This window comes from Microtus pennsylvanicus, chromosome 11 (genome assembly GCF_037038515.1).
Source record: "Microtus pennsylvanicus isolate mMicPen1 chromosome 11, mMicPen1.hap1, whole genome shotgun sequence".
NCBI lineage: Eukaryota > Metazoa > Chordata > Mammalia > Rodentia > Cricetidae > Microtus > Microtus pennsylvanicus.
The window spans coordinates 13,800,688-13,822,979 of NC_134589.1; the positions used below are offsets into that span (position 1 = coordinate 13,800,688).

At 49.0% G+C, this 22,292-nt stretch overlaps 1 protein-coding gene across 3 annotated transcripts in view; it reads left to right on the forward strand.

Moving 5' to 3' along the window:
- The window catches only part of Prkca (protein kinase C alpha), a 417,908-nt gene that overhangs the window by 361,844 nt on the left and 33,772 nt on the right, over positions 1-22,292 (forward strand). For all 3 annotated transcript variants that reach the window (XM_075990292.1, XM_075990290.1, XM_075990291.1), the window contains 5 exons: positions 3,549-3,686; positions 6,502-6,675; positions 8,760-8,851; positions 11,244-11,306; positions 12,301-12,439. In XM_075990292.1, the coding sequence (XP_075846407.1) occupies positions 3,549-3,686; positions 6,502-6,675; positions 8,760-8,851; positions 11,244-11,306; positions 12,301-12,439 (606 nt within the window). The remainder of the gene's footprint in view (positions 1-3,548; positions 3,687-6,501; positions 6,676-8,759; positions 8,852-11,243; positions 11,307-12,300; positions 12,440-22,292) is intronic.

The following is a 22,292-nucleotide window of genomic DNA, read 5'->3' on the forward strand; positions in this document are numbered from 1 at the left end:
TCTGGAACTCACTCTGTAGACCAGGCTGGCTTTGAACTCAGAGATCCTCCTGCCTCTGTCTCTTGTGTGCTGGGATTCAAGCCACCATGCCCAACTGCATGCTTTTCTATAAACTTTTGCCTTAGCCCAGTGGCTCTCAACCTTCCTAATGCTGTGATCCTTTAATACAGTTCCTGATGTGTGGTAACCCCAACCATAACATTATTTTCATTGCTATTTCAAAACTGTAATCTTACTACTGTTACAAATTATAATGTAAATATCTGATATGCAGGATTTATGATATGCAACCCAGTGAGAAGGTCGTTCAACCCCCACTAGTTGAGAACCACTGCCTTAACCTATTTTAGCCCAACCCTACAAGGGACTTGAAATCTAGATGCTACTGAAGTCTCCGGTTGGTCTCCTGCCATCCCCTCCCCTGAGAGACTGTGAGGCCCAGGGGACATACACAGCCTGTGCAGACAAGACAAGAAGCATGTGCGAGGACCACGGGGAGTCGTAGCCCATTTCCTGTTGCTGCAACAAAACACCCAAAGCTGGCCAGTATGTAAATTAAAGGTGGTCATCTAGCTATGGGTCTGAAGGGTCAGAAGCGTGAGCCGGTATCTGCCTGCCCTGCGGTGAGGGCCAACATCGGGCAGAAAATGGAAGGGGCCTTCTGAGCACTCATCCTCTTGTCTGCCTGCTCTCAGCCTCTGCCGCCATCTGAATCCTGTTTGCTCTCACCCCAGCAGGGCATCTGCCCATGTTGGTCCCTGTTTACATTGCTGTAGTCAAGAATGTCAGCAGGTGGCAATGGGCTCCAGCTGTACCCCTACACACACAGAGATATTGATTCGATTTGTACTCTGGTGAAGTCTGAGCCACACTCACGACAGCCAGAGTAATGTCAACAATATGCAAGTCAAGAAAGGCAGGTCTCTGGGTCCTGCTGTGAAGCCAGTTGCCAAGCAACCCCTTCAAAACCAAGAGGAAGAGATTGTGGGCTCAGAAGCAGAGCTTGTTATGGGATGGCTATGCCTTTTAGAATGTGACCTGGGGAAGAAGAGAAAGCCAGCTGTTCACGGCATCTGGTCTCTGGCCAGCAACCTTCCTAGAAGGCATCTGGGACTGCCCCCAAACTCCCCCAACACACACACACACACACACACACACACAAAGCTTACATAGCTGCTGAGTATCCCTGGCTATCTTCTTGAACTCCATAGGATTCCAAACCCCTCTGCCTGTGAGTGGAGCTTGACCAAAGGCAGGCCCAGACCAGCACCATTGAAATACTTATGGGTCTTCCTGTTACCTTAGAAGACTCAGTATGAGAGATGGCTGGGTGTCCTTGTACAGCAAGGCCTGCAGAGGGCAAAATGGAGATGGTTCCAGAATGCTCCATAGGAAAACTAGGACAGGGGGCAGTGCCACTCTGAATGGCAACACATGCATAAAGATGCCTGGTCATTTATACCTTGGGGCTAGTTTGGGCAGGGGTGAAATCTAACTCCACCCATGTACTGGGCCCCCACCAGCCAGCTCTCCATCTTGAGTACAGTTAATGATGCTGCCTTTGTCTTGACCTGGAACCCATACACTGGCCTCTGTGAGTTTAGCACCTACATCCCAAACTACTGAGTGAGCCATCTCAGATGGAGCTGCACTTTGGGGGAGACTTTTCCTGAGCAGTATGAGCCTCCACTGGTCATGCCTGCATTCCCAACCTAATGCAGCATAGGGGACTGCCTATATTGGTTGGTCCATGTCCTGTCTGTGAGGGATTGTCTTCATTGATGTGGGAAACCTTTGATGATAAACACATTTTTCCCTAGAGCTAGGACCCAGCCCTGCCAAGGCATCTGTCCATAGTGAGACCTCCTGGAGGCCTCCTTACCTCCTCTGCTATCTACCCACTGGCCTACTGTGGTTGTTTGAATAAGAATGGCCCTATTGACTCATATATTCAAATGCTTAGTCACCAGGGAGTGGCACTATTTGAGAAGGATTTGGAGGTGTGGCCTTTTGGAATAGGTACTTACTGTGTCCTTACTGAAGGAAGTTTGTCACTGAGGGTGGGCTTTGAAATCTCAAAAGTCTACCTATGCAAGGTCCAGTCTGTCTCTGCCTTTCTGATCAGGCTGTAACCCTGGGCTACTGCTCCAGTACCATGAGGACCACCATGTTTCAGCCATGCCCCTGCCACAGTGATAATGGACTAACCCTCTGAAACTAGAAGCAAACCCCCAATTTAAATGCTTTCTTGTGTAAGAGTTGACTTGGTCATAATGTCTCTTCACAGCAGTAGTACAATGATGGAGACACCTACCCATAGAAGTGTTGACCTGAGTGAAGGCTTGCCCCGCTACTGAGCTCAGACCCACACTTAGGTCTGTGGCCCTGAGGAAGAGGAGGCGCTCCTAACATAAAGAACGCATCTAAAGCAGCGCTCCTCAACCTGCCTAATCTTGCACCCCGTTAACACAGTTCCTCAGGTAGTGGTGACCCCAGCCTTTATAAAAGTGTTTTTACTGCTACTTCATTGCTATAATTTTGCTACTGTTATGAATCATGATGTAAGTATCTGATATGTGACCCCTGTGAAAGGGCTTGAGACCCACAGGTTGAGAACCACTGATCTAAAGCAGTAATAATCACCCTTGAAATCTGAGCCTAGGCTGTGGAAGAGCCACCAGCCCTAGGACGTTGGCTCGCACTCTCATTGTCAAGCAGACATTTCCAAGTGCTAAGTCTGGCAGCGGATGTAACGCTGGCCCCACCCTGACTGCTCTGCTTTCTTGGGGGCTTCCTTGCTGACCACTGACCATCAGTTTCCATGGCATCTCCTTTGCCTTTCTTTTCTCTCTGCCAAGCCCTCCTCCTTTTCCCGGTTGGCAGTGAGAATGGGACTCTCTGCGAGAGCCGACAGCAGTGGCTCCCTCCAGGGTTGTCGTGTGGCGTGGCTCCTGTGACACAAACTCCTTCTGGTAGCAGAGCATCCTGGGTATCCTCCAGGCTGAAGGGAAGCCAGATGCCGGGAGCTATTTCTTTACATCAATCCAATCCTTAACCAAACAAGCCCTGCTCTGGCTCTTCTCTTGAAAGGAGCAATAAATCATCCTCGGAGCTCACCAATCAGGCAGCTCCTCTCTGGAGAGCATTCCGCTGTCGTTTCTGCCTGGCTACAAATTTCCTTCATATGGATTAATTTTGTTACAAAATCCACAACTAAGGAAAACATCCACTCACAGTCTTATTTGCTTGATTATGTTAACAACCCCCAAGAGGTCAGCTTTCCTTCCCAGAATCAGAATTCGCCTGCCCTGGGCGGGTTGCGTGTATGGAGTTGTTAACTAGGTGAAGAGTTTCGCTTTGCAGATCTTCGCCAGGGGATGTGGACAGCCGCCGAGGATCAGCCATACCCTCCCATTCCTCTTCTCGGCCCACCACCCGCTCCTCACAGCTGACATCCAGCTTATTAGCCGTGTGCTTGCTGGTTTCTGGCACTCCTTCATGGGGGACGAAAGATGACCGATGACTTTTTGTGTTTGTGCTTGTTTCAGAAAGCCAAGCTCGGCCCTGCTGGTAACAAAGTCATCAGCCCGTCCGAAGACAGGAAGCAGCCATCCAACAACCTTGACAGAGTGAAACTCACAGACTTCAATTTCCTCATGGTGCTGGGGAAGGGGAGTTTTGGAAAGGTAAGAAGGGAGGCGTTCTGTGTAAGCCGTTGCCTCAGCGCTGCTCAGCATTGGAGCACATAGGCACAGTTTTGGGATAGTTCGGGCATCATTAAAGAAAGCTGTCGTGATGGATGGACGGCTCAGCAGTGAAGAGTGCTTGCTTTCCTTCTAGAGAACCTGTATTTGGTCTCCAGTACCCTTCAGGCAACTCATAACCAACCATCTGTATTTCTAGCTCTGGGAAATCCAGCAGCTCTGGCCTCCATGGCACCTGGGCTCACACGTACATACTCCACCACACACACGCACACATATGTGCGTAGTTAGAAATAAAATAAATCTTTGTGAACAACTGTGCTGAGATCGGGGAGCTCGCTTAGTCAACAATGTACTTGCAAACAGACGTGAGCCCATGTGAGGTGTACTGGCGTGCATGTATAGGACCCGCACTGGAGACAAGCGGATCCCGAGGCCCAACTGGCCAGCTAACCTAGCCTACTTGACTTGGCCAGTTCAAGTGCAGCAAGTGACACTACCTCACAACAACAAAACAAAAAAAAGGAAGAAAAGAAAGGGTGATTGATTGTGCCTGAAGTTATCCTCTGGCCTTTAAACCAGTGTGAACTTACACATGTAGTCCCTCAATGAACTTACATGCAAGTGTGTGCACACACATGTGGGCGTACACAAAACACACATACACAAAACCCAAAAAGCTGCAGAGAGTTAGTTTGTGGTGTCCCCATTTCCTAATGTTCAGACTAGAAGGCATGCTCCAAAGTGCTAGCAGAATAATTAATTTTCACAGCTAGAAAATGCACGTGGCGTTGCCCTAAGCCTGGGTGATCGTCATGGTGAGGCCTCACATTGGGGCCGTGAGGACTTCAGTCTGCACACCATTGTTTGATCGTCATGGTGAGACCTCACATTGGGGCCTTGGGGACTTCAGTCTGCACACCATTGTTTGATCGTCATGGTGAGACCTCACATTGGGACCGTGGGGACTTCAGTCTGCACACCATTGTTTGGTCGTCATGGTGAGACCTCACATTGGGACCGTGGGGACTTCAGTCTGCACCCCATTGTTTGGTCGTCATGGTGAGACCTCACATTGGGACCGTGGGGACTTCAGTCTGCACCCCATTGTTTGATCGTCATGGTGAGGCCTCACATTGGGGCCGTGGGGACTTCAGTCTGCACCCCATTGTTTGATCGTCATGGTGAGACCTCACATTGGGACCGTGGGGACTTCAGTCTGCACACCATTGTTTGATCGTCATGGTGAGACCTCACATTGGGGCCGTGGGGACTTCAGTCTGCACACCATTGTTTGGTCGTCATGGTGAGACCTCACATTGGGACCGTGGGGACTTCAGTCTGCACACCATTGTTTGATCGTCATGGTGAGACCTCACATTGGGGCCTTGGGGACTTCAGTCTGCACACCATTGTTTGGTCGTCATGGTGAGACCTCACATTGGGACCGTGGGGACTTCAGTCTGCACACCATTGTTTGATCGTCATGGTGAGGCCTCACATTGGGACCGTGGGGACTTCAGTCTGCACACCATTGTTTGGCCTCTGTGGCTGCAAACCTTGTGATGGATCCATGAACGGATTTTTCTTTTTCTTTGTCTTCTTGGCCTTCAAGGTTGCAAAGCTTACGTTTTACTCTTAGAGTGTTTCCCAAAAACATGAATATGGATAATTCCAGACTAATCCCATTAGAGAATATTAAATATTCCCATTATTAGACAAAATAGCAACTTTATATATTAATACCCTACACTGTCTACAAACCTGGATACTTTAACAAGGAGTATGGATGATGAAGGAATTTTTACTTGTAGTATCTTACAGTGCTTGCAAAATCCAAATGTAGAGTTTATCTTAGCCAGCTTTCTATAACTATATTGAATTACCTGAGGCTATTTATTTATAAAGAGAAAAGGGTTGTTTTGGCTCATGGCCTTAGAGGTTTCATTCAGTTCATGATTGAGCGGTCCCATTACTCTGGACCTTTCATGAGACAGTACCTCACGGCAGGAATGTGTGCTGGAATAAACTTCATCATCATTTCATCAGCCAGGGAACAAAACAAGAAAAGAACGTGGCCGTGGACCCAGAGTGCCCTTTGAGGGTGTTGCACATCCCCAATAACCTAATAACCCGTGATAGCTAGCTTTTGTTGTCAATTTAGCATAGCCAAGAATCTCTTGGAAATGGAGTCTCAATGAGGGATGGTCTATTGGTTTGGACTATGGGAATGTATAGGGGAGATTGTCTTACAAAGTTAGTTGAAATGGAGAAACCCAGCCCACTGTGAGAAGCACCGTTCACTAACTGCTCAAGGGTGAGCCAAGCACAAACATGCAGGCAAGGGAGCATGTACATATCCATGCCTTTCTTGACTGTGATGTGACTAGATGTTTGACATTCCTGCCTTGACTTCTCCACAGTGATGGACTGTAACCTGGAATTGTACACTTAAATAAATCCTTTCCCCCTTAAATTATTGGCGGGGTGGGGGGGGTTGTCAGAGTATTTTATCCCAGCAACGGAACTGAAGCTAGAACAGACCTTAGCTTCTTCAGGGTCTCCCACCTGCCACTGTTGCCACACCAGGGACCAAGACTTCGACATGTGGGCTTTAAGTACTGCTACCCATGATAAAACCATACGAAAATGTCTGAGGACTTTTTCACCTCACACGCACCGATTGCACCCGCTGTCGCTGAACTGCCTCCTGCCCTTGTTCCTCACAGCCCCTGTTCCCACTCCCAGGACCAGTGTCTGCCCACCAGTGCTGAGCCTTCTCTCCTTCCGTCCCCAGGTGATGCTCGCTGACAGAAAGGGAACAGAGGAGCTGTATGCCATCAAAATCCTGAAGAAGGACGTGGTGATCCAGGATGATGACGTGGAGTGCACCATGGTGGAGAAGCGGGTGCTGGCGCTGCTGGACAAGCCCCCGTTCCTGACGCAGCTGCACTCCTGCTTCCAGACAGTGGTAAGGACCGTGGCTTCTGTCTACTGCTCTCCCTCTTACCTGGAGGCTGGATCATGGTCTAAGACCCTCTCATCCTGATGATATAATTCAGTTTCCTTTAGGGACAGTAGCTTATCCTACATTGCAGTAGCATTGACGTTATGTTAGATATAAGTAATTGAGAGGTGATTTTTTGCATCAGTAGGCACAAGTGCATGGATTGCATACAAATATTAAACCACTGTAAATAAAGGGCTTGCACATGGGTGGACCCGGGTATTCATTAGGGTTCCAGCAGTGGCTGTAAGAAAGAGGTCTTCTTCATGCAGGCCCTATCCTAAGACATACACAAAAACAGCCATAGAGACCAGGCTGGCCTCGAACTCAGAGATCTGCCTGCCTCTGCCTCGTAAGTTGCTGTGATTGAAGGTGTGTACCACCATGCCTGGCCAGCCCTGTTTTTAAAGACCACTGATCCAACTGCCAAGCACAGCATTGGAATACCAAGATACCCCATTTCCTGAGGAGCATGTCCCTGTAATGAGACAGCAGGAAGAATAAGCTGTGCCCTGTCCTGCAGCCCATGAGCTGTGAAAAAAGGTCACAAGAAATGCATCCAGACTGTATTCCTGCCGTGTGAAATTCAGATTTTAGCGCCTGGAAGCCACATCCATCCACTTCCCTGTCACCTGCAGCTACACCCCCACTGTGAAGGCCAAGACGAGGAGTTAGAAGAGACAAAGAGACCTGTATCTTCTGTCTGACCCTTTACAAGAGAAAGTACTGAGTAAAATGAAAAAGAAAAAAAAATGTTTGTATTACCAAAGCACTGTGGATTCCAGTCACCAAAGAAACACACATTAAGATACGCCACAATGAGCAGGGTGGTGCTGTACACCTTAACCCCAGCACTTGGGAGGTGGAGGCAGGCGGATCTCTGTGAGTTCGAGGACAGCCTGGTCTACAGAGTGAGTTCCAGGACAGCCAGGGCTACACAGAGAAACCCTGTCTCAAGAAAAAAACTATAATAATAATAGTAATAATAATAATAATAATGCACCACAACGTGACAGCGCAGGCAGGTGTCCTCCACCTCCAAGCCCCCCTTTTAAATGAGGTACAGTTGTGTGGTCTCACTCCTCCAACAGCTGTCATTGTCCGTCACCTCAATTGTAAGTCCCCTGTGGCCAGGAATTGATGCGTGATTATGTCCCCTCTTTTAAAATCTTGGGAGACACCTAAATGGCTTTGGACGGTCAAAGTCTCAAAACGGGGCGTCCCTGTGGGCACTTGTTCTGAGGCTGCAGAGCCAGCACTGGCCACTGGGTGTCAGCATCGCACTGGTCACTTGGTCAGCTTCTGCCGCACCCCCCATCTCCCCACCCCTGCGGTCAGCTGCTCCAAACCTCCTGGAGTGCCAGAGAGAGCTAGTGGCAAGGCAGGAGGAAGAAGGGAATCCCAACCCCGTTCCCTGACCCTATGCATGCTAGTGCAGCCCTGGAAAGTTGCAAAGCAAAGAAACAAAGATGGTGTTAAAGAGCTCCAGAGAGTGGAGCTCCTGAAGCCACTTCCAGCTGTTAGCACCAGATCCATCCTCTCCCTCCCCAAACTGCAGTTTAATGTTTAGTAGCCGCTGACAAAGTCGGGTGTTTTCTAGAATGGAGCGGAGGTCAGCTTTTACTGTGCTCTGTTGTGCTGTTTGTTACTTCCTCATTAAATCCCCTGGCTTTCGTATCTGTCCCAGCATAATGTCCTCATAAATATGCAGACTTACTTGCTCAGTGATGTATGCCCTCTGTGGGGCCAGCACTTAGCATACCAGTGACAGAGAAAATTTTTATAAAGAGGCAATATTTATATTTGAGCACATTGTGGAGGCAAAAGAACATTGATTAAAATTTCCATTTATGGTGCTCCCTTCCCCCCACCAAATATCATTAAGTTTCTGTAATTTACAAGTTAACCCATGAGATATATTTTCAGACACATCCATTTAAGCAGTAAGAGCAGATCTGTCAGTGCCGTCCCGAATTTGCTAACGAGAAAGCAAAGCAGATCAACTCTGCCCGAGGGAGCCCTACTCACCTGTGAACCTTGGTCTACAGGACCGGTTATACTTCGTCATGGAATATGTCAACGGTGGGGACCTCATGTACCACATTCAGCAAGTAGGGAAATTTAAGGAGCCACAAGCAGTGTGAGTATTTTTTATTTTTATTAATATTGTGGGTTGGTTTTTGTTGTTTTCTTTTGTTTTGAGTCCTGAAATTCAGACAGCCTAATACTCCCAACTCCTTCTGGATAAAATGCCCAAGGGTGACTGACAGTACTTGGATCTGACTGCAGAAACTTCCCAGAGTAGCAGACACACAGATAGGACTCATATGTAATAAATATTTCTAAGGACCAGTAGATTCTATTCTCAGCAAACTGGACATGCTGGTATCCCCATCACCTACTAATACCCCTCCTTCACCGTTCATTGAGTAGATCCACACTCACTGTATGCACCCAGCAAGAGTGTAAAGGAAAGAGGCCAAGCCTTTGGGGAGCCCACACACTCCTGTGGCATTTGGACAAGCCGTCCAACAATTTTAACACATTACTGAAACTGTACAAGTATACAGAGGGTACCACCAATACCCCAGAATTGGAGTACAAGAATACAGAGGTTTCCACCAATACCCCAAAACTGGAGAGTGGGAGCAGCACATAACTGGGGAATACCCAACCCAGAGGTGAGGGGAGCCTTCCAAGGAAGGGATAAGAAGAGATGGGGAGCCAGGTCCAGGGAGTGGCCTGCAGCTCAGGTGATGTAAGCTAGAGAGGGGTTAGGTGGATGGGTGCCGAGCCTACTGGCAGGCAGCTGAGGAAGATGGCAGAGAGAAGGTCTCACAGAGCCCAGTGACTGAGGAAAGAAGGAAAAGATGGTGGAGCTGGTGCAAGGGGGTCTGTGGGAACCTGCAGGGATGAATCTGAGCTGGAATTGGGCCTTTATCTTTGAGGAACACTCTGGAAGAGGAAGATCAAAAGTTGGTGACCTGGGTGAGAGAAGGAAACCTCTTTAAATGAAGTCCTCAGGCCAGGGTGAGGACAGCTGTCAGGGCGGAAGGATCCTAAGGGACTGATCAAAAGCTTGTCTTGGAATGTTACACTGTGGGAATGCAAGGGCAGAGAAGTGGGTCCCTGGCGGACATGGAGGAGTCATCCACAGGGTCGGGGAGGGGTCACTGATCTCTGACATCCAGGGAGTCTGTGACATGAACCAAAGCAAACTGAGCAGAAAGCTGGTTTCCATCTAGACGCAGAGGTGCTATGGGCCTGACCCACTAGTCAGCCAATGGGAACGGGGTAGGGGGATGTGTGGTCTAAAGCATAGTCAGAGGAATCTGGGCCTGCGCAGGATAATCTGCTCTAGACAGATTAACTGGAGGCAGCCAGGGAGCTCTTTAATCACAAGCTTTAAAAAAAATATCAAGGGGGCTTTTTCTGCTTTTATTTCTCCTAAGAAGCAAATGCATTTGTACACCTGCCGGTACCCCCTCATTGTACATCACAGAGCATTAAGATGCTCGCATTGTAAAATAAAGCTCAAAAGCCCAGAGCCAGAAAAGAGAGGCAGCAGGATGGCCACCTTATGTCACCAAGTGACTGAACGGCACCTTGTCTGATACCTTCCACCCTGCTTGTGCTGCAGAAAAGTTAAAAATATAGGAAACATGAAAAAATAATACCAACATTACCTATGATCATAGCTCTCCTCTCTCCCCTGCCCCATCCTGGCCTCCCCTGCCAGCCCCCAGAGGCGGCCCCTCCTGCTTTTCTCCACTCCATGGCTATTGTGTTTATTTTAAGCCTCCAGGGCATATTTATCCAGGCATGGACTCCTGGCTCCGTGGATTTCCAAGGCTCCCCAGTGCTATGCAAATTTTAAAACATTGTTCTGCATTTAATCTGAGTTCCAGATATTAACCTATTAATGATTTTGAAGTGATGGTAATGACTGTTTGTATTATGAATGATTTAAAAGGGCAAACTCGGGCATGAATCATGGCGTGTGCCCCATTTATTCCACACAGCCCTTCGGCGGGTGGATAAAGAAAAAACAAAGCAGCCCAGAGGCCGGAGCGTATGCTGCAGCACTAGGCTCTGTCCTCTGAGAGTGGTCGCATCCCACTCAGCCACACCCCTGACATGGGAGAGTCTCACAAGTATTCACTCCTTAAGCTGTTACACTAGAATGATTGTGTAGGGAGTAAAAGAGCCGCTTGCTTTCAGCGGACAAGAAAAATAAGTCTGTCACACTGGAGTGATGGAGAGACAGGCAGAGCCAGCTGTGGAAAGAGCTCTTGCGCAGGGTGATCCCAGAGAGCTCTAGGGTCTCTCTCTCTCTCTCTCTCTCTCTCTCTCTCTCTCTCTCTCTCTCTCTCTCTCTCCCTCCCTCCCTCCCTCCCTCCCTCCCTCCCTCCCTCCCTCCTTCTCTCTCTCTCTCTCTCTCTCTCTCTCTCTCTCTCATGCCTGAACTTGAGTCAAAGAAGTATCCAGAAAGCCCCAGAAGCCAGATATCTGAAGCACACTTTCTTTTACAGATTCTACGCAGCAGAGATCTCCATTGGCCTCTTCTTTCTGCACAAAAGAGGGATCATTTACAGGTGTGTCTTGGAGCTCTTCTCGCAGCAGAGCGGTTGAGAGGTTTGGGGGGCTTCCGTGAGCAGGGGACTGATTCTGCCATGGGTGCTATGGGGACTTCAGGCTTGCTGAGCCTCGCCTGCCTCTGCAGCCTCCGGCAAGCCAGAGCCACGTTTTGATTTCTTGTCCCAGAGCTGTCGCCTGTCTCCTTTCTGCTTGTCACATTTTCCCGCTCTGTTGGCAGCGCCTTTTATTTGAATGGAGGACAGGGAGCAGCAGAAACTAGATTGCCGTCCTAGGCACTCAGCAGGGGAAGAAGATGGGGAGCCGGGGAGAGAGGGAAGCAGGGAGTACTGAATTAAATTCTTTGGGGGTTGTGGTGAACATGTGGCACCAAAAAAAGAAAATATCTTGAATAATTAAGAAGACATTGGCGGGGCTGGAGAGATGGCTCAGTGGTTAAGAGCATTGCCTGTTCTTCCAAAGGTTCTGAGTTCAATTCTCAGCAACTACAGGGTGGCTCACAACCATCTGTAATGCAGGCAGAACACCGTATACATAATAAATAAATAAATCTTTAAAATAAAAAAGAAGACATTGGCTCAGGCAGGTCAGAGGATACATGGAAGACAGAGCTACATGGAAGGTTGCTCTAAACCTTTCACTTGGGGTACCTACTTGTGTTTTTGTGTCCCCACTTCTGTGTCGGATATCAATAGATCAAATGCCTGGAATCTCCCCAAACCTGATCATTTGGAATCCCTGGGTTTGTAGCCACAGACATCATTGGGAATCAATAATTCAACCATTTATTATTCCCTTGACATTTAAATATCTACCATATTCCAGGCTCTGGAGAGAAAAAGACACAGTAATTCCTTGGTGTCTAGTCTCCAGGAACTTACCACCTGAGTGCCACTGAGATGGCAGCTAGGCAAACATCCTTCTATGTCACCAGCTGCAAGCGAATTAGGTCACGTAGTAGGAAGGCCCTGACATTCGCCTGCTCCCTTGCAGGGATCTGAAGCTGGACAACGTCATGCTGGATTCAGAAGGACATATCAAAATCGCTGATTTTGGGATGTGCAAGGAGCATATGATGGATGGAGTCACGACTAGGACCTTCTGTGGGACTCCCGACTACATTGCCCCAGAGGTAAGGGTCCCCAGTTGTTTTCAGTCTACAAACACCTGCCCTTCAGAAAATGCAAGGTCATGGGTGGGTTGTGACCACAGAGTAAACTAAGGTAGACACAATATTCAAATAGGGAAAAGAAATAGGTGTGCCTGTCTCGTGTGGCAAAGCTATGTCCTATTTCATGGAACTTCTGCTTTCGTTCTGTGTCCCTCTGAGACAGTTGCATGATAAACTGTTTTTCCTACGTGCCTGTGGTCATAATGATTTCAGAGACACTGGAATTGGGGGGAATTTGCTTGTGTTTGCCGTCTGCCTATAAGTGGAGAGTGAGAGCCATGATGGTTCTTAGTACCCTGGAGTGACGAGGACTCTTACTACATGGGGTTACAATTCTAATGCAGGAAGATGCAGTCGGCATGGTTAAAAACATAGTTGGTTCTATGGTTTGTGTGTACAATAGTTGCCAATGTATTGTGCATCTGAAAAAAATCTCTTCCCTAGGCTGTGAAACTTCCTATATGCTAACTTGAGAGTTGGTCGCAGCCCTGGGTCACCGTGTAACTATGTTCTGTCCACACACAGTCTTTTCCCACCTGTGCTCCAGCACGGTGGGAATTTGGATTCCTGGTGGTCCAGCCTCAGCTCCCCACAGAGCCACTGTTGGCATAATCCACATCTGTTCAACCTAGTTCCCAATGAGTTTATCTCAGATACAAGGAAGGTAAGAAAGAAAAGCTCAGAAGCCAGACCAATGTGAGCTTTAAGCATGGCTGTTATCTATAGACTGTGGGGACTCAGGTCAATTTCTTAATCTCTGTGCCCTCCCCACTTTCTTCAAGCAAGTTTGTGATAGCAAGTGCCAATGAGAGTGTACCCAGCAAGCCTTCACACTGCCACGTGCTGTTGCCCTGGCGGGAGCTTTGGTTTGTGGTGTGGTCTACTCTCGTTATCAATTCAGTTTTTAAATTACATTTACCTGTGTTTGCACATGCATCGTGGCACCCATATAGAGGTCAGGGGAAAAGGAGTCTGTTCTCTCCTTCCTCCATGTGGGGCCCAAGGATAGAACTTGGGTTTTGACAGCAAGAGCCATCTAGCTGGCTGCTGAAATTCAAACTTTGAACGACATGGCCAAGGGTGATGTGATGTTGGTATTTGACTGATTAGGGCCTCCTTCCTGGGGGGCCTACTCATTATTACCTCCTGCCACACTCTGAACTTACATAATCACACTTTCCAAATGTGTGTAATAAAGAGATAGTACAGTAAGTATTACAGCCTTTGACTGCAGGGTGCGTCCTGAAGCCGCCTGCTGACTGACGGATACAGAGAAGACTCTGGGGAAGATCCCACCAGATGCCAGGGTGCTTGATGGCAAAGGGTGGCAACAGCATGTCTAGGGATGAAGGTGGCTTTGAGCTCCTCGCCATTAACACCAGGCCTCTGCTGATCAAGCCCATCAGCATGTCTAGGGATGACGGTGGCTTTGAGCTCCTCGCCATTAACACCAGGCCTCTGCTGATCAAGCCCATGGCTTCTCATCTTTGCAACACTCAGCTCTCTGTTCTCATCAGGGATGACACTCGTAGATGAGATTCTCTATATAGTTAAGATCTGTCCATTTGAGGGATTTTTTTTTGCTGTTCACACATAGATACATATAAAATTTTAAGGCAAAATTCTAATGTTTCAGGTTCAATATCAATCTTTCTGCAGTTGGGGGGATTTACTTGTATCTCCGTTCTCACTATAAATGTTGAGTGAGAAGGTCGTCACTGTCATGGCTTCTTAGCATCCTCGGAGTGAGGAGGACTTTGACCACTTGGTGTTAGGACTCTAATCTAGGATGATGCAGTGGATGGGGTTAAAAAGCATGGTTGGTTCCATGGTTTGTATATATAGTAGGGGCCACATTGGGGTAGATCATTCAACTTTTTCCCACTTCTACAAGCTGTATGCCTTCGCTTGAAGAAGCTTCTTCTATGTCTTGGCTCATAGTGATTTCTTCTACATTCTAAAAAGCAACAGCATCTTCTGGTTGTTGTGACTTTTCTGATTCCAACCACCCTCTCCCACATCAGCACCTGTGACCCTGCTCTTCCCACATCAGCACCTGTGACCTCCTCTCCTCACAACAGCACCTGTGACCTCCTCTCCTCACATCAGCACCTGTGACCCTCCTCTCCACATCAGCACCTGTGACTCTCCTCTCCTCACAACAGCACCTGTGACCTCCTCTCCTCACATCAGCACCTGTGACCCTCCTTTCCCCATCAGCACCTGTGACCCTCTTCTCCCCACATCAGCACCTGTGACCCCTCTCCCCTTCAGCACCTGTGACCTCCTCTCCCACATCAGCACCTGTGACCTTCCTCTCTCCATCAGCACCTGTGATCCTCCTCTCTTCACATCAACACCTGTGACCCTCCTCTCCCCATCAGCACCTGTGACCTCCTCTCCCACATCAGCACCTGTGACCTTCCTCTCTCCATCAGCACCTGTGATCCTCCTCTCCTCACATCAACACCTGTGACCCTCCTCTCCCCATCAGCACCTGTGACCCTCCTCTCCTCACATCAACACCTGTGACCCTCCTCTCCCCATCAGCACCTGTGACCCTCCTCTCCTCACATCAGCACCTGTGACCCTCCTCTCCTCACATCAACACCTGTGACCCTCCTCTTCCCATCAGCACCTGTGACCCTCCTCTCCTCACATCAGCACCTGTGACCCTCCTCTCCCCATCAGCACCTGTGACCCTCCTCTCCCTACATCAGCACCTGTGGTTATCAATAGTCTAGATTTGCCTCCACATCTCTAGACCTCAAGCTGCATCTGAAAAGTCCTTACTATGGAAGTTTATATCCACAGGGTCTGAGGATTCGAACCTGGACATCTTTGGGGGAGGAAGACCTTCAGTTGCACATACTCATTTTGATGGCACTTTCTGCTACCAAACACACTTTAGCACATTCTCAGAAGACTTTGGGAATCTGGGGACTCTTCATGCATAGAGAATAATGTGCACGTGCTGGGGGTGCCCTGGTTTCCAAAGCCCCCATTCTCCGGTTCTCTGATGAGCAGCAATAGAAGTAGCAAGCACTGTGTGTCATGCACTAGGCACCTCGAACACAACCCCTAACCTCCAACCACCACCGCACCACCACCTCCTGTGTGATTAGAGGCACGACCCACCATGCCAAGCACTGGCTTCCTTACCCCCTCCCCCGCCCCATGCTATGATTACAGGCATACCCCGCCATGCCCAGCACTGGCTCACATTCTAGAAACTCACTGTGCAAGCATGATACCTCCAGGGCTTCTCACTCTTCAGTGCTGACAACTCAGGAGAGGAGACACCCTAGGAGCCACAAGCTGAGTCCAGCCTTCTCTCACTGCCCAGTTGCCTCTCACTGAAAACGTAAGCAACGCAGCCTGAGAAAGTCCGTTGTCTTACCAGTTCTCCGAGCCTCCACACATCTGACAGACATGGCCCCAAGAATATTTAGTGTTTTGGGAAAAAACAAATAGGTTCAAGGTTTCAGAATTTGCTCCAAGGTTAAACTAATTCCATCATCTGTGTAAATCTTCCTGTCAGGCAGAAGCAAAAATAATTATCTTAGATGGCATTTTCCCTAATAGGCAAAGCAAAGACTGAAATATTCATGGCTGTTTGTTCAAAAACCTTGAAATCAATTCATACTGTAGCATCTCCATAATGGGTAAAGATGGGTCAAGGGAAAAATGTCACTCACAGATACGACTTGAGAGTAAAGATGAAAAGCCACAGAAGGGTGTTATCAGAAAATCGTTCTACGTGCATGCTCGGTACACTCAGACATCCCAAGGATTCTCTGGCTTCCCAAGAGTCCTTGAGAAGACTAATCACAAGTCACGCATCTCTCTGCAGACTCTCAAGTACCAGCCTGAGAGGCATGGCTTAGTTCAGGGGCACACACTGAGATGCCCAGGTTCTTGTGTCATGGAACAAAGTATCACACTGGGGCACATGTATGTTGATAGATGCAGTGACCATTCACTGAGAAAGAGAGGGGCTCTCGAGGATATAATTCAGGAAGCTGGGAAACGTCCAAAGCTCAGAGGTTACCCAGGACCACAGAGTCTTTAGTCTTCATCCTCCGACGTCATCTACACATCACCCGTCCTCTTTAATGCTGGGAGATGCTGGGCCAATTTCTCTCAAACATTGTTTCATTATTTGGAGCCAGACACACTCGGAGGGCACTGCCATCATCCTCTCCCAGTGGTCTCTTTCCTATCAATCTTGATGGCTTGCTTGAGAGGAAGGCATTTTAAAATGCCGGCCCCACTAGCATCGTCTTCTCTCCTTCCATGAAGGAAGTGATGGGCCATTGTCCTTCTGTGTACGCTTGCTGCAATGGGAGGGAAACCCGTTTATAGTGTGTCACCCATGGGACATCCTCAAGCCTTGCTCGCACAGGAGATGTGCTAGGTGGGCAGAGCACCTCTCCCATGCTATGTTGGCTCTGTCCCAAGTCCCCTGCACACATCTTGATCAGCGTGTTGAGGTCCTGTGACCTCCCCGGGATCACACACCTGTATGCGGGCAAAGTTAAACCTGAATGTCGACCCTAAATCTCCTGACCCCAGAGCTCAGACAGTTTTCTTCCCCCATGTGTTACATCATCTCTAGAGTCATGGGAGAAGGGCAATTAAAAGTGAGCATTTGGGGGCTGAGGAGATGACGAGTGGGTAAAGAGCTGCTTGTTCAGTCATCCAGACCTTAGTTCAGATCCAGCACCTATGGAAAAGCAACCACAATAGCACACCTCTATGGCTCTAGTGGTGCAGGGACAGGGACGGGGATCCTAGAGGCCTTCAGGCCAGCTACTATATCTCTGAGCTCTAGAGCCGGACTCACTAACATGGAGAGAGACTGAGAACCAGTTGACCTCTGACCTCCACAGGCACATGCACACACAGGTTAGTGCATGCATGCACGCGTGCGTACACACACACACACACACACACACACACACACACACACCTGGGGGAAGCAATGAATAACAAATATACTTTTAGTATAATATTTTTATTGATCATTTGAAAATTTCACACAATGCATGCCAACCACATTCACTTCCTGGTCCTCTCAGGTACACTCCTCCCACCCTTGTAACCTCCCCCCAGGAAAGGCCATGAGGAGGTAGAGACAATTAAAAGAAAAGAAATTAAAAACCACAGCGAGAAAACAGCTCTCACGGTCTATGCAGCCGAGCAGTCAGGCAGTAAATTGGCACTCGGCTAACGGAGAGAGAGGCGAAGCAAGCAACAGCCCCAGCAAGCGTCCTCCAGCTTCTGTGCATCGTAGGCCCCACACCTGGCCTTAAGAAAAAAAGCAATTGATTAAAGAAAGAAAACGATAAAGCCAGCAAAGCTCTCTTTCCATCAGAGGCCAGCTTCTCTCTCTGTGGGGTCACGGTCCAGAGACTCGGGCACTGTGGAGAAGATGCATCTGCTTTCCCTCAGAGAAACACTTAAAGGAGCCCACCCAAATCAGGCTCTCCTTTGGCGTCTTCCTTAGACTGTGTGGCTCTCCCCGGAACAGCTGTGAATTATGTGGGGCCACACGACCTCAGGTGTTTTATTGCCTGCCTGCAGCCTCTCATCTCCCAATTCCCTGGCCTCTGATCCCATCCACTCAGCCTCGCTCTCTGCAGCCCTGGGTACCGTCTGTGCTGTTGTGCCCTAGAAGACGGTGCGGTGTGCCCTTTCCTCCCCATGATCCCCTCCCAGTGACCCTCAGAAAGAACCGGGTCCTAGTAGCTTCACTACCCCTTGGCGAATACCTGCTCCATCCTAGAGCAGGGAGCGCACACCTTTTGTCATTTGATTCCGCCATCAGTTCTGTTTTGCACATAAGGAGATGATATTTGGCTCATGTAAGGTCGGCCTGGACTTTGCACCCAGGGCCGGGCAGCTTTCCCCTGCAGTACCCATTGTCCTGAGAAGAGAGTTGCAGCTTCCGCCTCAGATGACACCGAGCACCCATCACACCCACACATAAGCCCATCAGCTGCTCTCACGGGGCAGAGCTCATTTCCAGCCTAGAGGCCATTCTGTTGTTCCCCCGGGGACTCGGGGGGCCTACAGTAATTGGCTCTTCATTTGGAGATTTATTTAAATCCTGTGAAAATGGGCCAGGGATTTCCGAGCTGTATTTTCCCTCTTCCTCTATGAAATTGCCTCAGCAATGGTGGGGAGGAAGTGGGTGTCTCAAGAGCTATAACCGACATTCACTCATCTCCTAGTGTGGTCCTCCTGCTCACACCTGGTGCCTCATTTCATTCCTTCCCCCGTGCACCAGTTCTCTGAGGCTGGTTGTGCTTCCCCTGGTTCATGCAGGAAAAGGAAACTGGGTGGGGCAGGGGCCTACCCGAGGCTCGCCGTTAGCCAGAGGGACCTGGCCCATCAGCAGCCCGTCTTGGTATACCTTCCTTCCTGCTCTTCCCAAACACATCTCCAAAGAACTGCTGGACATGAGAGCTCCCAGCCCTGGGAAATCTTTGTTCCAGCTAAACAGCTCGTACAGACACAAACCTCACCCCTAACCCTCCTTTTGAGCCTGTCCTGGGTAAGCAGTTACTGTGTTCTGAAGTGTGGGTCTGGGTGGTTCCCTGGGCTTCAAAGGGGAGTGAGTCCCTGGGCTACAAGTGAATACTGGGCTATGAATCCCAAATGCAGGCACCACCCCGGTCTGTAGAGAGGCCAGAAGGATCATGGCAGCATTTGATTCCAGACTCGTTGGTTTTTGCCCTGTGCTGCCCTGTGCAATCTTAACAGCCGCCACTGAAGACAGACCTTTCTGTTCAACTTTAGGCTTTTGTATTCCTCCCCATTGGCTAGGTCCCTGCTATAACCTCGTTCTTTTAAGAACTTAGCATGACATCTGTAAAAAGGGAAATCATCATAATTCCTTCCCCAAAGTACAGCTTCCTGCACCGAGTCTGACTTGAATGGCTTGACTCAGAAGAAGCAGCCCCTAAGCCCACGTCTGCTGCTTGTCAGTTGCTTCTCTTCTGCCTCGTCTAAACAACTCAGAACTTGGTGGTGGTGTGCCCGCCTGTGAGCATGCGTACAGAGGTCAGAGGAGGACAGCTGGTACCTTGTTCTCCCACTCTCGGATTTATTCCTTTGGCAGGATCCATCACTGAACCTGGAGCTAGGCTAGTGACCAGCAATTTCTAGCAATCCTCCTGCCTCTGCCTCCCCCAGCACTAGGAGTATGGGTACATACAAGGCCATACTCAGGTTTTCGTGCGGGTGCTGGGGGTGAAACTTGGGTCCTCATGCTGTCATAGCAAGCGTCCCTCCCTTTGGGTGGGAAGATGATTTCCGTCCAAATAGACGTAGACACTTCCCGTTCTCTTCAGTCATAGGCAGAAGCATCATTTTTTTCTACCCAGTCTTCCAACTGGTCATATCTATTGTTCTCATATAATTCTTCTCCTGGAGATTTCAAATATTATAGATACTCCTCATATAATGTTCTACTATCTGTGATTGAAGATATTACTTTTCCAAGTATTCATTTCACATGTCTCCCCAGTTAGAGCCATTATCCCTGATGTCTAGCAGAATGCACCCCCCAAAGACAAGATATGTCAGCCATAAATAGTGACAGGTAGGGAAAGAGGGAGTGGGAGGTATCATTGTAACAGGAACTCATCCAATTGTTTGGAGGTGGAGAGTGTGTGTGTGTGTGTGTGTGTGTGTGTGTGTGTGTGTGTGTGTATTTGCAGTCACTTCTGTGTCCCATGCCCTAAGTAGTGTCTGACACATAGTTAGCTAGCATTTGTTGAGGGACTTAATTGAAAGGGTTAAGGTTCATTGAATATCCAGGTGGCAATCGTCATTTCAGAGTGTTCCATGTGTGCTTTGAGGACTGCCTTTCATGTGGGAGTGTTTCCCCTCTCCTCTCTTGAACCAGGTTGACTTTATTGCCCTGAACACCTTTCACCCACAGGCCTAGGGGCCAGTTCTTACTTCTGATGCCAGGCACTGTGGGTGACATGTATTGCGGGTCCCTGGCATAAGCACATTTGCTTATGCACAGTGCCATCTCTTCCTTACCACACACTTGCCAGGCAGAGGCTGGGCTTCCAGGATCACAGCTGGGCAAAGCCAGCAACTGTCAGCAACTCAGCCCCCAAGCGGCAGAGCTGGTCCCCAGCAGTTGGACTCTGAGCCCTCTCGCCCCAGTCCGTTTCCTTCCTGAGTGTTGAGCTCCGCTGGGTCATCGAAGTGATGTTTTGTCTCACCCTTGCCCTGCTGCAGTGCCTCCCTCTGGTCTCAGGCCTGGTGCAGCCCAAGGGGAAGTTGGGAGCCCCAAGATCTTTCCCTGACCTTTTGGCAAGCCCGGAAACCTCAAGCAAGCACTTTTCTGATCTTAGACTTAGTCCTGTCCAGAACCCTGAAGACACTTGGTTTGCACCATCTCCGAGCCCTGCTCAGTCTTAACATCCCAGCAAGCCTGAGGCCCTTTTAATGTATCTACAGAGTCAGGTGGGCCTAAGAAGTGCATGGGCTCTTTCTACTCAGTTCTCCACCAAAGCCTTATGTGTCTACCCGTGCTGAGTAGGTCCTGATGCTGGCACAGGGGTGGGCCCTCTGTGGTGGGTACAGTCCCCAAGAGGGGGAACCTGGCTCGTGTGAAAGTTCCAGGAGCTGCCTGGCCCTGAGGTATAGTGCACGAGTAAGGGAGAAGTAACTGACCTCAGGGTCCAGACAGAGCATCCAGGGGACTCCCTGGCAGGCCTGCCCGCTTTCTTCCCTGGCACTGCCGCTTGCACAGGTAGCCAGTGGTTTTGGTGGTCTGCACAAAGCTGCTCTCATGGGTCCTGTGTTCCTTCCTCTGGAATTTATGGTGTTTCTCAAAACAACCTTATGTAAATCTTACATCAAAATAAAATGTTTTACTTTTGAAAAAAAGAGGAGGGGGAGAACTATCTTTTCTTTCCTTGAGATTAAAAAGATGTGAACACATTCTATGCATGCAGGCCATTATTTTTCCCAATGGCAGCTTAGAAAGAGCCTTGTGTGTGTGTGTGTGTGTGTGTGTGTGTGTGTGTGTGTGTGCGCGCACGTGTACCTATGGTCAGACCTTTCATTTATTTAAAAATGAGATAGGGATCCAGCTCAAGCATATGAACCAATAGAATCACTGTCTTCACACTCTGTGCTATTACAGGGTCCAAAGGCAGGATGCCAGAAACATGTAGGGCAGAGTGCTTTCTCCGTTGTTTGGCTCCCATTAAGTCTTTGACCAAGACAATCAGCACATTAAAATGGTGAAAAGTAAAGCCATTGAAGCCACCTTGATGACCGAGGACCATGTACAGCTTTGCCACTTACCAGCTGTGGAAGCATAAGCAAGCTGCACAACCTCTATCTGCCTCAGTTCCTTTTCATTGAAATGGGCCCCAGAAGGCCTAGATGAAATAACAGATAAAGACCCTAGCCTGTGGTGCTGATGTTGATTCTTTCAGTATTGCTCCACAGTGTCCCCAAGCTCTCCCATCTCTGACCTCTGACCTGTCACAAGTCAGACATCGTCTAGAGTGTCAGCTACTGGGGTGCCTTTAAGCCAGTAGCCTTGGTGGAGGGGAGAAGGCTGGGTGGCCTGCAAGTGATGGCCTTCCGGCAGCCCTCACTGGGCCCATTGGCCTAATGGGAAATGAGAAGCCACCTCCCTGGTCTTTGATGCCCTGGTCCCGTGCCCGTTCTGGAAGGAAGCCATTCATACCTCACTCTCACAAGACAGGCAGCCATTTGTAACATCCTGACAGTCCCCCCAGCAATTGGCTCGCATGCGTATAATCAGAGTGAT